The sequence below is a fragment of the Drosophila elegans genome, unplaced genomic scaffold (genome assembly GCF_018152505.1).
Source record: "Drosophila elegans isolate 14027-0461.03 unplaced genomic scaffold, ASM1815250v1 contig_476, whole genome shotgun sequence".
NCBI classification, from domain to species: domain Eukaryota; kingdom Metazoa; phylum Arthropoda; class Insecta; order Diptera; family Drosophilidae; genus Drosophila; species Drosophila elegans.
In genome coordinates, this window is record NW_024545863.1 from 4,827,852 (window position 1) to 4,842,833 (window position 14,982).

Below are 14,982 nucleotides of genomic sequence, written 5' to 3' on the forward strand. Positions count from 1 at the left end.
GAGTAAAAACTGCATTTGGGATATGTAAGTTAGTTAACTCTGGATCGATATCCTTTGCGCCTGTGTGTGTTTTGCCCTGGTCAAATGAGGCGCACTTTTGGCCAAACGACAGCTGACCAACTTTAACCAGTCGACCATTACAAGGCCACATCTGCCAAATTGTTGTCTGTTGTCTGTCGCTCATCATCAGAGCGGGTTTTCCACTCGCATTTTGCGACCTTTTATGCGGTTCGCACACACGCACTTCCCCCGCTCAAACGACACAAAATGAAACTGAAAATAAATCAGGAACGGAATGGCGGCCGTGGCACATAAATTGATGTTGACATCAGCAAGTCGGCGACTTTGGCTTTTAGCACAACTTTTTTTTGTTACTTTTTTTTTGTTTATTTCACGAAGCCGGCTGCAATTTATAAAAATTTACACTACATAACATGCCGCCGCCTACGCAACCCAGCTAATGAGTTTTGTCATTGTATTTGTTTTCGTATCTGTGTGTGTGTGTGTGTGGGCGGCTTCTTGGTGTGCACGGCGCACATGACGTATGCGCAATTTCAGTTATGGTTCGTTTACTCGAACTTCCAGTGGCATCTTGTTGTCCCAGCTAGTTTAGTGGCTCTTTCTGCCACAGGAGCAGCGGCGACAAGACGCACAAAACTTTATCCACAACACCAGACTGGCAGAGCGGTGGCAGGACACGATTTTATTGGCTCCGCTTCGCGTCCTTTCCATCTTTTTGTACCTCGTGCTCGTAGTTTGCAGGGGCATGCCAGAATTCATGTATTTTCTGATTGTGTTAAGCAGAGGGGATATAGCCGTGATATAGGCTATATCTCTTGATCTATTAGACAGTACATCTCATTAGACATTATAAAAAGCTGTACAGAAATCTGTGTGAAAAGATGAAAGCTATTTGTTGTATGCATTAATTAGTTGTTCAACACAATTCAGAGAACAAATCCATGTAAAGCTTTTTTATAAATCCATTTCGATTAGCGAAAAAGCCTTTTTTGCGTATGACAACATTGCGCTTTACAATTTTGTGAAATTATTTCAGCCTGAGATTGATTATTGATTCAATTTATTTAACTTGTCAACAGTGTAAAAAATAATGCAATATACTTTTTAAACTGTAAGCAGTAAGTTTTAAAACATATTCCTGTTTTTATTACCTATGCAGTTTCATAGCCTCATAGCCTATGCAGTTTCTTTACCCCTTGTTTAAATACGTCCTTAAAATCATCAACAAATTATGATAGAAACAAAAATGTAAGGTCTTTTTTTTGTTGTAAATTTCAATTCCACATTGATGTTTCGCTAAAACAGTGACCCAAAATGAAATATTGTTACAAAAACTTGCGTTTTCGTAGAGCAGATATCCCTTAGTCGACAACCTTCATTCCTCTTCACTTTCTTAAAATGCTGAAGGTTTGTGGGGTCCTCCTCCATCTTTGTCTTTGGCTGTTGGCTCATGAATAATGCATTCACAATTAAGCCAGTGAGGACTGAAAAAACCCCAACTAAGACCCTAACTGGGGAGTTTTTTGGCCCACTCCTCCGCTCCAAACCCAACTCACTCCAACTTGGCTGAGCTTTGCAGTTATTATTATGCGGATTGCTGGCTTCTACAGTTGCCATTTACGTTGTTTTACTTGCTTACCAGCTCGTTGGCTCTAAATTTAGCAACGTAATGCAATACAAACAGAACAACAACGATGGCCATAACCCGTCCCAAAAGCGGACTTCTTTTGTTTCAGTTTTTCGGTTTTTGCATTTTAAAATATCAAAGTTTAAGCACATAAAACAGTGCCATGGGTAGTGACGTTGTTGCGCCAAGTACACGGCATAGTATAGTAGATTGCATTCAGTAACTAGTGTCCTGCTGTCAGACAGAGAAGACGAGACGAGAGCATTGCAATCAGTGTTCGGGGGGAGGTCCTTTTGTACCTCCTGCGGCTTGTTTGCCAAAATAATTTTACACTCTTGACCATGGTCAACGGCAAGTGGTCCATTCTAAAGTGAAGTGAAGGGTAGTGAGAAGGAGAGTTCAAGGCATAGTCTTTCCGCTCGTAAATTGCTTAATCCCGTCGGGGACATGTGAATTGGCCAGACCGGGCTTGGCCCGTAAACATGCCCGTCCCCTTAAAGTCGATAAATGCGTTTGCATAATTTATAAGCACTAGTTTGATTCAGCCACAAATCCGTTGAAATGTGCATGTGCATTTGAAATTACCCCGAGAGCTAAAATTAGGAAAACTGATTTAACATGCATCCCTTCTCAAATATTCAAAAATCAGAAATTAAACCACAATTAAATGAAGGGTATTACACTTGTTTTACTCATTTTTCGTGGTTAATGCAGAGAAGCCTAAATTTTTTGCAATTAAAGGATGTCAATTACTGTAACTGTTATCAACTTTTATTATTATTAACTGTTATTATTTTTATTATTATTGTTTGTATGTAATTAAAGTTTTTTAAGCTTCGAACACAAATAAAAGAGTACCATTTCGCATAGCTAAATTTCATCAGCCTGACACATGAAATAATAGGAGGCGTAGTGTGTATAAATGCTCATTTTGCCGTCGGCCATAAAAACGTATCGATAATTTTTATCACAGTGAGGAACAGGTTGTCACGATCTCCATTTTAAAAATTGTGCTGGCTTGCCAGAAGCCATTGAAACGAAAGTGTCCAAATTGCCGCGATTGTTGATGCCCAGCCAGTAGGGATCGTTCTTATACTTTCCGCTGATGGCATCAAACACTTCTTGGTTTTGAAAGGAGGCAAGATGACCACCCATCTCACGACAAGTGCTAGCCCAATTTTTCTCCTCCTTCACGATCTGAAAGAACCTGGAACCAAACCTCTCGAAATAAGGTGGTATGGTTTTTGTCCAAATCACTTCTTTCTCTGGCAATACAGTCCCAATGTACTGATTGCAGTTGTTTTTCCATCTCTGTTTGCTGAGTGTCTATTTTTTCGATCCTTGTCTGTGATTCGCTTAGTATTTTGTCCAACCTGTCTTGCGTTTTGTTTATCTTGGCATGCTATAGCTGAACAAACTTGGCCTGGGGCTCAATCTTTGAAAGCAACATGTTAAGGCAGTAGGCTTCGCATTGATTTCTGGGGTCTTTTAAAAGGCACATGGATGCCGTGTTTTCCTGCGATTTTATCGCTACACTCAGAGTCCATTACAAAAATGCGTATAAAATATATTTTTCTATATTTATATTTTTGAACCAAATACACTTTGTGGCTTAGATAATCACTAAAGTGGCCTGCTGGGATTATTAATTAATTGGCTTGCCAAGGCTTCGCTAATGGTCTTGCCTTTGGAACGGCAAGGACCTTTAAGTCCACCTAATACCACCTGCAATCCAGCCAGCTGCGGTTTGATTTGTGCAACTTATCGTGTAAAGCGAGTGACGTTAATTAAGCCAGCATCGTGGCGATTGGAGGGCTGCAAGGGTGGAGATGCCACGGGCGTGTTAATCTTGGGGTTGCATGTGTCTCCATTAGATTGCCGTGAACCGTAACGAATGAAGACAAATGCGGCACTCCAGCGCAGACCAAGCTGCTGCCCTGTCACCAAGCCGTCCATCCATCCATCCATCCATCCATCCGTCCACCAGTCTGACCCACCTTATATGGCCGACCATTAGGTGGCGGACCAAGAGACCCAAAGACACCCGACCGAGATCAGCTTTCCAGCTCGAGGGCGTAAATAATATTAGCTAATTGCAATGGCTCTCCACCAGACAAGTCAAGGTGAAAGTTGACAGGGAACAGGACACGGGACACGGGACAGACAGCGAGTGCAGGGAATGTTGTAAATTACGTATACGCACCTCTCCCACGACAGACGACGTGGCGCCTCCTCGCCGAGACCCAATCCCAGGCCACGTCCCAGACTCTGGACCGCATTGTCACCCGACGGCGGTGGCTGCAAATTGGACCTGCTTGCCAGGGCGCTTGATTGATTCAGCAATTTGGCCAGCCGTGTGAGGGTCGTGCTCGATCCAGAGCCGGACCCGGATCCCGAGCTGGCTGTCTCCGCCAGGGGCATCTCGTGCAGGGTGTGCTCCCGGGACATCGGCGTTGAGACCCCCGAGGAGGCTGAGGCCCGCTTTCGGGCCGCCAGTCGATAGGCTCGCGCTGCTACCACATGCGGGGCTGGAATTCTGCAACAGAGACGGTTAAGTTTTAGTAATACAATTTAAGGATGTCAACCCGTTATTTAATAAAACACTTACAAAGAAACTACATCTTAAAAATAAATACATTTTTCACATTCATGTAAAATTGCAAAGATATAAATAAAAGTACAATCATAAGTGTCACTGACTGACATGCTGCCCTATTTAAAAATCACTCTCTAAGAAACTACATTGTGAAAATTAAAAAAAAAATGGATTTAAGTAAAATAATTAAGATAAGTTCTACCACAATTTTTTAATTTAATTATTCATTTTCAAGCAATCATTATGACTGTTGTGACAGTTTCACAAATGAAAAGTTTTTCATTGTCTCTATTAAGAATCTGTCTAGGTGGGACCAATATTAAATTTAGTAATTGCAACTTTAACTTTGCATGGTAACATTTAAGTTAATGCACATATAATAATTTTTAACCAATTTTATTATATACTTTTTTTGACCAAGTTTTAATCTTGATTTTTTGTTATCCTTCTATCTACTAAAATGATTAGGGCGATTTCACTTTCAAAATATCTTAGCTAAGGATTCAGGATTGTGCGGTTTACCCACCTGAGCAGCAGCGATCCGTCCGCGTGGCACTCGAAATCATCGGAGACGTGGAACAGAGAGGCATCCCCCAGGTGCTGCAGATGTTGCAGGTGAGCATGTTGCTGCTGCTGCTGATGCAATTGCTGCTGGTGGTGATGGTGGTGGTGGTGCGAATTCTGATGCTGATGGGGCGTACTGCCCGAGGACTTTCGCCGGTAGACCAAATTGCTATCGTCTTTGGGCAAATTCAATGATTTCACCAACAGCGTATTGTTGTTGTTGGTCAAATGGGAGTTGTTGTTGTTGATGTTGCTGCTGCTGGCGGGATTGTTGTTGCTGGTGCTGCTATTGCTGTTGCTGTTGCTGGTACGTGTGAGGAGCGACCAACGATGACCGCTGGCGCTGCCACTGCGGCTTTTGCTGCCCAGCAAACGCTCGTCTGTGTGGGCGAATGCAATGGAAAATCGGTTAATTCGTAGGGTAAATATTTTTGTTGATTTTGCAAGTATATATACATGGCTGTGTGTGTGGATTAAGTGCACTTTCATAATATTAATCATAACTTGTACTGAGAACCTGTCATTTTTATTGTTTCCTAACACTCTTAAGGGAAATTGCAGAATATATTTATTATAGACCTGGTGTTAAAGCTGACAAACATGACTTTAAAATCAGCTTTTAGCTTAGGCAGAATTATACCTTTATGCTTTTGTTGGTTGTAATTGACCTGATTTCAATTTCAATTCAATTTCTGTTTCCTACCCAAATACTACCTCAATTAAATTGTTTAACGCTTAATGCACATGCACAGTGAAAAACAAAAGATTATTTGCAATTTTAAGGTTTTGTAATTGAAAAAGAAAATAATTAATTATATTTAATATATTTTCAAAAGTCAATATACAACATATGAAACATAATCAATTTTTAGAGCAAATTAATTGCAGTTAGAGCAACAAAACAGTTTGAAATTAAATCCAAACGTATGCGAAATTTTGAATTTCAAAGTTATCATTTAAACAAACTTTTTTTTAATCAGCTTGCAGCACAAAAAAAACGAAGTGTATTTCGAAAGAATTTAAATTTGCTTTTTGCATGCAATTACTACAAAAGCTTTATCGCAGTCATTATTTATGCAACATTAACCGAAATGAGATTTTTGAGTAATTACAGTCTTTATAAAATAATTGTCCAACAGGATTTTTCATTATAATTAACCGCTTTTCCAATGCAGTTGTATGTTACGCACCCAATTGAAATGTTTGCTTATCCGTGTGCAGCGAGACGACCGGAAGTCCTGGCACAATAATGGCGGGCAGTGTGCGCGAGCGTAACAATGGGGGCGGCAGCTTGCGGCTGCCCGGTCGCGATTGTGACCCTGAGCCACCGCCTGCACCACCCACGCCACCTCCAGCCGCACCACCCGCTGCGGCGGCTGCATTCTGCTGAGCTCTGAAATGAATCGAAACGAAACGAAAGGAATCGAGTGAATGGATGAGTTAAGGGTGCGGAAGAGCGAAAGAAAGCGACAATAATAAGTTAATGCTATTATTTATTGAGTGTGACGAGTCGGCAGGAGTGTCAGCCAGCAAATGCAATTATTTTCCGTCCTCATTTCCCAGCTACGTGCCATTTCCGTTTCATTTGCATGTACTACCCACTTGCATCCATGGCTCTCTCGGGCATATTCCTTTGCACATTGAGCCAAAGGAATGGCAATTTGGCAAAAATCCCATTTTCTTTTATGGCATCGGTAACGTTTCTTCAGCTTTTTAAGAACGCCTTTAATATATTTTAACCCCTTAAGACGACTTTTTACATATTATTTAAGACTCTGACTTTCATAATCCAGCATTAGATCTCACTTTTAAACGAAAAATGTATTTCAAAGATGATAAGTTTATGAAACTAGGTTAGAAAAATATTTGTAGCTAGTTCTTTTTACACTTAAATACATTTTACATTTAAATAATAGCAGTACTATGCTTTAAAACTGCCTTTTACAGTTAACGATAGTCCAGTTTCTGGTAAATGTCACAATTTCTCGATATTTGATGAAAACACAGTCCCTTGGCCAAGCAAATGACAAGAATTTAATTTGCTTATTACTTCCACCAACTGTGCGGTGAAAGAGTGTTTTTGTCAGCTGTCGCTTTGCGCATTTTTTAGCGCTCGCATGCGAATTTTATTTGATTGTTGTGTGGAAATTACTTTCATCATCCCACAGGACCTGAAAAACCATCCTTTCATCCGCTGCCTACGACAGCTGCCAACTTCCCGGCCCCTTTCTGATTTTTCCATGGAATCCTAGCTATTTCTGAAGCCAGCTTGATATGTGATTGAATTCCTGGCACTCGAATTCGAATCCCAACTTGACGCCTACACCAGATGTGTCTGTCCTGGTCCTCCGGTGGCAATTGTCAAGCTGATGGAACAGTTCCACAACCCATTTTAACCGACCCATACAGCACTTGAACTGCACGCATATCGCTATATACATATATGCATTTGATAAAAGACGAAAGATGACTTCGGTAAGCTGAAGTTTATATACCCTAACAGGTATAATACAAATGTATAAGTTACACTAGTCTTCCGCTAGTTCCTTTGTATAAAACTGTAAAATATTGTATTAAATTTTAATAGTCCAATTGTACTACATACTTATGGTAAAGAAAATACAAACAGCTTTAACGATTATTTTTCATTGAAACGGACAAAAGAGCTTGGCAATATTGACTAGTTCAATGTTCATAATAAAAAATGTATGCCCTCTGCAAGGGTATAGAAATACAAGCGCAGTATGCTAAAAAAAATTAAAAAACTTTTTATTTGATTTATTTCTGACTTTGACATTTTGCCTAGTCGCTCGAATATCTGCCCGAGTTCTAACAAGTTCCCTGCAATATTGATGGTGATAGCAGGCGGGTCTGCCAAATGAACAGAAATCAGCAAAGTTTTTCCCACCCAGAGGCATTTACAAGATCCCAGCTAGGGACAACACATTCAATCGCTTCTCCATGGCAAAAAGCTGCACCCGCACTTAGTTCCTCTCTATCATAGAGGTAAAGTGCAGTAAAGTTGTAGAAAAAAGCAAAAGAAACATGTAAGCAATCTATCTGCGTCCTTGCAACCAAAGAAGACAACTTGAGAAAACATGCGAAACAGTTAAAGCGGCCAAAAGAGCCAGCACACACACAACACAATGTCCACACATAACATAAATAAATGGAAAATTACATAATGCCTTAGCGAAATAACTTAAAGTTTTTAAGGGCCCTTTTGTTTTTACGGCACACAGAGAAAAATATGTTTTAAAAAACACTTAAAAATTTACATTTTAAATATATCAAAAAGATAAACTAAAAAAGGTTAACCTTTAAGTAATTATACTATATTGACCTAAATTGAAATGTTTTGTTATGCCAAAATATTCATAAAATTAATTAAATTCAGCAAATCATAATTTTTAAACATAATAACGATTTAAGAACTGACAAATTTTAAAATGATAGATTTTAACTTATTTGTTTTGAAATATTTTTGTCTTGCAATAAATTTCAATTAAATAAAATAATAAATAGCCCAACTAAATGTATATCAATTTCGATTCTTGTCAATGTTTTTTTATAAAATGCTTATGTGGTTGAATTGATATTTTATGCATATTTCTAGCAGGTGTATCTCCACCAACTGTAATGCAAGCTAACTTTTCTAAAATGTTGTGCCAGAGAGGATAACTTAAGTTTTCGTAAAGCAAACAAATGCCTAATTTGTGAAAATATTTTCGCTGTGCAGTTGAGAGGTTTGAGGTTTGCCGGCGGGCGCTTTCCAGATTGTCGAGCACAAAGGGGCACTTATTCGAGGATAATGCCGCAGCACCCACTGAAGGCAAGCTGTTACAGGTCGCAGCAGGAGTGCTAAATCGCAACAAAGGGCGAGGGGTTGCGGGGCACAGCCCACTGGCATAACTCAAAGCGGATCTACATAATTGACGTGAAATACTCGTAACCGTAAATCGTACATTACCCCAAACACGAGAGGGGAAAGTGCAGGGCAGGAGTGAAAAAAGGTTAACATGCTGCCGGAATTGCTGGGAGAAGTGTTTTAAGATGGGGCCTGCATAAAAGTTAACACCCTGATAATGGAGCCATGCGTTTCAGAGAAAGAGAGAAAGTGGTTATTAAATGAGCCAACAGCCGTCAGGATGTGGATTTCAAAGGGATATGAAATATTGCATTTCTGGGAAGGATTGACAATGGACACCTTGTGATTCAATTACTCTTCGAGGATTATCTCCATTGCCATTGGCATACTGCAATTAAAGCTTTCTGTTGGCACTTCGGACGAAAACTAATGAAGTTCTCTGGGGGCGTATTAGCATCAGCTCCGACATCATTCCTGTCGCATTTTGGGCGGCATTTGTGTGTAAAAAGGCCAACTGAGCCGTAAGGCTTTGCCAAATTACGCATTCGCAGTGTGCGCGACCTGTAATCCAGCATGTGATTGTGTTTGTGTTTGTGTTGTGTCGGGGGGTCGTGTAATTGCATTTGCTGCTGTGTTTACATGTGCGTGCATAATTAGAGTGAATGTTGTTCGTGTGATCAACTCATCGGAAGTCGGACCCTTTTTAAGCTCAACGGACACTTTGCCACGCCCCATTTAAATGGGTTAAGTGAGGCTGCCGCCAGGTTTCATGAACTTTAGGATGAACGAGTGAACTTTAAGCGAACCTACTTGAAGGTATTCGTTCCTGAAAAACGGGTTGCTTGTGCCTAATTGAGTTTGCCACTTGGCATTTCTTGGCAGTCCTTGCTCCTTAAGCAAATGTTGAGCATGCGAATGGCAGGACATAAAAAGCATTTTCATTAAGACGCAATGCAGCTTGGTAAAAAAATTTCGAAAATTCCTCTTTCTCTGGAGCACACCCCGTCAAATGCAATAAAGTGCGTTGGAGAGAACAGGCAAAATGGCGGATAAACATAGCTGCGAGTTTCTAACGAGCTGCGTTTGCAGCAAACAAGTTTTCGCAACAGAACGTGCAGGGGGGGTTGAGGTTGAAACCCACTCATCTTAACCTTTCCACTCCCAAACACACTTTCCACTTTCCTTTCCACTCACACACTGCATCCGGCGCTACAAATGCGTTGCCAAGAACTCAATTGAACTTGGCTTAAATGCCCCTGAATTGCAAGCACCTAAAAGCTGTTTTTCATTCATTTCCGTAGTGAATTTGGGGAACTAACAAAAGTGCTCATACTTCAAGTTGAAGAGACTTTTACTAAACCTAAAATTAGATCACATATTTATACAAACTTAAACGATAGAGAAATAATAGATAATATATGTAGGTATGCAATTTAAATAGTAAGTAAACTGGTAACTTATAAAAACCAAAAGAAGGGATAACAAACCAAAAAACATATAAAATAAATCTTCTTTTCCATTGTTTAAAATTCAGAATCGAAGATGTTTAAATTTATGTTTGTCAAATTTAATTGTAAATGTTGGAATTCTTTTAAAACTTCAATAAACAGAATATTATTATGCAACTAAGCATTTGCGTCAGAAACTTTTTATTTGCAAAGAAAATACTATAGATTATATATTTTTTTTGATTGAGCTTTGCTTTAAATTTAAATCTTTAAACACAAAATGAAATCAATTTATGCCAGTAGAGTTTAAGATAGTTAGATAAAAGCCAATGAATATATATATATTTGACGTTAAAAATATGAAAATAAATAAATTATAAAGCATATATCAATCTGTTGTGGCAAAATGTGACTTAGTTTTGGTCCGCGCTCATCGATGGGCAACTAAATCGCTTTTGATTGCGTCCCAATCCGCTTTCAATTCACCGTTCAAACAGACTGTTAATTCTGCTTGCCTTCGGCTGGCTGACAATTCATTGGGTTTGCATCGCTGGCTGGGAAACTGCAAAAACTGGGAACCTGGGAAACTCAGCAAATCCCGGCCACTATGGTAGTATGCTTGAACTACCCCCCGCATTGGTTAAGTAATGGCAAACATTCGACTTACTGTCGGTCCTTGCGCTGCTGTCGCTTCTTCTTGAACACTTTCCTGACGCGCAGCAGGAGGAAGGCGGCCCGGTCCACGGACAAGGTGGTGCCGCTCTTCTTGGCAGGACCTGCTGCAGTATCCTGCTCCATTTCGGTGTGGCTGCTGCTGCTGCTGCTCGCGACTTCTGTATCCTGCTGAGGTTGCTGCCTGCCTTAACGTCACTTGCTGGTGTCCTTTTGTCTGGCTGGTTATTTTGCTTGTAAGCCGCCAGAGCCGCTTATGACAAGTTGCGCCATGGCCGCTGGCATTCGTATGCTCCTGGCGTAGTCCTTCGGTTGCCGGCTTCTCACTTCTGGCTTATGCTTTCGCCCTTTACTCACGCCTTACATTCGCTTCACTAATACTTGCACTATCGCCATTTTCGATGGAGCTAAAGTGGGTAACATGGTTTATAAATGTATATCTATGTATGCACACACACGCCCGGATTTACATATCCTGGCAGGACCTGCACGTGCTCCCAGCTTGCTCGTTGCTTTGTCTGACAATGGCGTGCCAAGAAGCAAATAACATTTTGCTTACTTGTCACAGCACCACTTGCACCCTGTGCCCCAGAAAATCCCACTTTCCCGCCATTACGCATACGCCTCGTAAGCATTCATATGATATTGTTTTATTTATGATCTCATGTTATGACTGCTTAGGTAAGTTGCGTATTTCTTGGCGTTTTACGCATTTCCATAAATGCGAATTTCCCCAGCCACCACCAGCCAAGGACATTTGTCTTGCCACGCTCTTCTTTCTTTTATTATTGTCAAATAAAATTTTAAATTCATGTGGCTTTTGGCTGGCGACTTTAACCCACCCAGAAAGTGGGCATAAACAAGAGTCTTTATCGGTGGCGCTTTATTTTCGGTCACTCTTTGAGTTTTCTTTGCATGTCCCCGCATTGTCACTTTCAGTTCAATCGGCGTTCTTATTGTCAGCTTCATTATCATAATCGTACCTTTTTCCAGATCAATTACGGATTAACTGTCAAGTTTATTGGCGTGCCAGTGGGGGGTGGGGGGAGGCACAGGTAATCCCCGGAATCCCTGACAATGTTCACAGCATAAAGTTGAATGTCTCACCGAACACCCTCCCATTTTCCACCTGCTGTCGTTGCTGACTTCTAAGTGAGCTTGAGTGGATTTTGAAAACATCTCCAGCACTCTCAGGACTCAAACTCACATGCTCACAAACTCACATGCAGGCACGATGCTCTGTGTGCGACATTCGCCTTGATAAAGGATACGAAATTGCTGTGCGGCCAAAACCGATGGGACATGCCACAAAAGGCGACTTAGTGCTGCTTGTCGCTTAACTTAATATTGACTTATTTGCTCTCTGGCAATCGAAAACTATTTCTCTCAGGTATCCCATTCCCATCAAATTGTGCCTGGCTGCCTGTTGTCCTTGGCTAAATCCAATGAACCGCCACTGAGTCTTCTGATAAATGATTATTACGCCGTATTTGGGTCACAATTCCTGAACGACCTGCCCTGGCTGGATTCTGGATGTCTGGATTCCGCTTGCCCAAGCAGCTTCACTCTCGTTGAGGGTAATGACGATGGAGCAATTATATCTTGATTTGATAATCACAGCCGGATGTTGTCAAGTCCAGATGAATGTCGGAGTCACGCGCGGACCAGAGACGAAAAGTTGAGCAGATAGATTTTACTGAGAATATATAGCTGTGCATCTGTCATAGAACAAATTAATGGCTTTATTCTTGCCAGTGCTTAAAATGCTTTTAGAAAACCAGCAAAAGTAGTAAAATTTCAGCATATCGTATATTATATATGTTTTTAATACTATCCAGTCAAGAAGAGAAACAAAAGCATAGCGGATCAGGAAATTCGTGCAATGATTGAGATGGTAAAATATTTAAAACCTCCTTTTGAAAATAATAGCTTAAGATTAATAGCTTTTGATTATAGCAAATAAAATCAATATATTTTAATTAACAAGAAAGGCTTCTAATTTAGCTATTTTTGTTTGAGCATTTTTATTAAAAGTGGAGTTAATCTCTACCGACTTAAAGGTTTAAAAATCAAAAAATACAATTTCTAATACGGTTTTTTGTAAAGTAGCTTAAAGAACTACCAGACCACTAAAAGTTCAAACTGAAATATTTGCAATTAAATCCGTTTCTGACCACTGAGAGCAGTTGACATGAGAATTAATTTCCGAATTGCTTCCAACGCCTCACGGATATCACTGGATATGCATGAGAAATTGGCTTTTGGCCAGGTCTAGAGCCTGGCATCGAGTTAATTAAATGTCATGCCAAGCTCCGTCGCTGATTGGAACCCGGGAGCAGGTCTGGCTAAGAGCCCGTTTCTGTGTCTCTGTTGCAAGTCATTTCTGGCGCGCCAAAGGCTCCTACCTTTTGCATAGATTGCGCAATTTGAATTTAAAGTCAATCATTTCTAGCTACTGACGGGTGAGGCAAAGGACGATAAACGACACATCCTGGACAGGTGGAGCGGGGCAGCCAGCCGAACCACATCGGTGTCACGTCACTTGCTACGCTTCCGCCGTTGATTTATTCGCCATTACGCCGGGACGTGACCGGTTGTGGTCCAGGACTACGACTCAGCAGCGGGGCAAGGTGCAAGATGCCATAATTAAATAACAATTTGCCAGGGAACAGCGAAGGGGCGGAGGGCAGCTCAACACCCTGGGCCAATGGCAGCTTGTATCAGGACACCCAAAGGACACTCGCACATGTGCGATGAAGGGAGGTGGAGGAGGGCTGAGTGAGGAGCATTAAGAGCCGCGCTCTGCCATCAAGTGGCTGGCATAAAGCGAATGCGAATGCGAATGCGAACGAGACCAACTCCCTTTATGGGCCAACGTTTTCGAGGACCTCTCGCCTTTGCACTTTTTCTTTGCATAATTTTTTATTCGGCACAACAAAGCGCTAAGCTGGCAAGCAAACAAACATGTACCTACAATAGCGGTCAAAATAATAGTAGTTCCTTAGCTTATGGAAATGAAACATCAATCAAAAATAGTTTAAAAGCAAATATTGAAACCTTTTTGTGCAGCTAACACTATAAACTAAATGGGAGAAATATAAAAATCCACACTTATCATGGGTGTTATATTTTAAAGCATCTGTAAAATAAATTACAAAAATAGGTAGTTTTTTTTATTTACTCTCATTTGAAACCCTAATTTTCTTATAATGTTTGAAAAAAACTGTTAATAAATAATTTGTATTAATATTTTTTTAGCCAGAGTGAATTAAAAACCTCTTTGGAAACCTTTAAGAAAACGCTGTTTGTTTTCCATTTAGTGTCCAGCTGGTCCAGACATATTCGTGGAGTGGGCGAGGGCCGGAAATGAGTGCAAATTTATGCAGAAAGTAATTAAAAGAACCGTTGTCCGGCTACATTTCCTGGCCCAGTTGTCTGCTCCTGACGCGGGCGGCATGACGGAAAAGGCGTGGAGTGGTTGGGGGCGTGGTCGGCATTGTGCAGGAGCTTTGAGATGTTTTTAACGATTTGTTTGCCCTCATAAAAGTAAAATTTAATGAAGTTGCAGAATAAAAGGCGCATAAACACGAGCCAAGTGGCTTGCTGACCTTTGTCCTTTGAGCTGATGTTCGTACACTGTCTGTCTACTTGCTCCTTTTTAAGTGGCACCGTTGAGTATTTGTCACTGTCTTAATTACTTGGCTTTGCGTCTCATTGTCCGCTGCTGGCCTGGCCACGAAGGCAAATACCAAATGCCAAAGCACTTTAAGTTAACGAGCTGCTCAGCTTGTGCTTTAGCAATCCTGCCAGCCACACCTGTTAGCACCCACCTCCCCATTCCCCCTTCCGATTTCCCAGTGGGGCAGCGAAAAGTACAATCAATTTCATCCAGCGCCACACAACAATAGAAGGGGCAGCCACAGGAACTCGGCGTTGTAGGTTCGAATGGCCCCGCCCATCTAATTTAAAGGACTAATTGTCAACATGCCCCAATTTGGCCGAGAGTGTGTGGGCGAGGATGCTAACATCGGATGGGCGTTCGGGTAATTTCTCTCTAATTTGTCTGGGACAGCATAAATGGTATTTGGTATAAGCTTTGAAGCCTGTGATTAGGTTTCACTTTTAGTATCCAAAACTTCTTCATTATTTTGTTCTATACTGTTTCCTTTTAAAGGAAATATTATCA

General features: G+C 40.9%; 1 protein-coding gene across 3 annotated transcripts in view; it reads right to left on the reverse strand.

Moving 5' to 3' along the window:
• Nucleotides 1–14,982, reverse strand: part of LOC108137372 (ankyrin repeat and fibronectin type-III domain-containing protein 1) — a 46,908-nt gene that overhangs the window by 22,334 nt on the left and 9,592 nt on the right. For 2 of the 3 annotated variants that reach the window (XM_017259016.2, XM_017259014.2), the window contains exons 2-5: nt 10,792–11,203; nt 5,999–6,201; nt 4,771–5,188; nt 3,852–4,184 (exon numbers count right to left, since the gene is read on the reverse strand). In XM_017259016.2, coding sequence (XP_017114505.1) covers nt 3,852–4,184; nt 4,771–5,188; nt 5,999–6,201; nt 10,792–10,922 — 1,085 coding nt within the window. In that variant the 5' untranslated portion in view covers nt 10,923–11,203. Of the gene's footprint in view, nt 1–3,851; nt 4,185–4,770; nt 5,189–5,998; nt 6,202–10,791; nt 11,230–14,982 lie in introns of those variants that run through there. The other variant, XM_017259015.2, reaches the window with a different exon arrangement.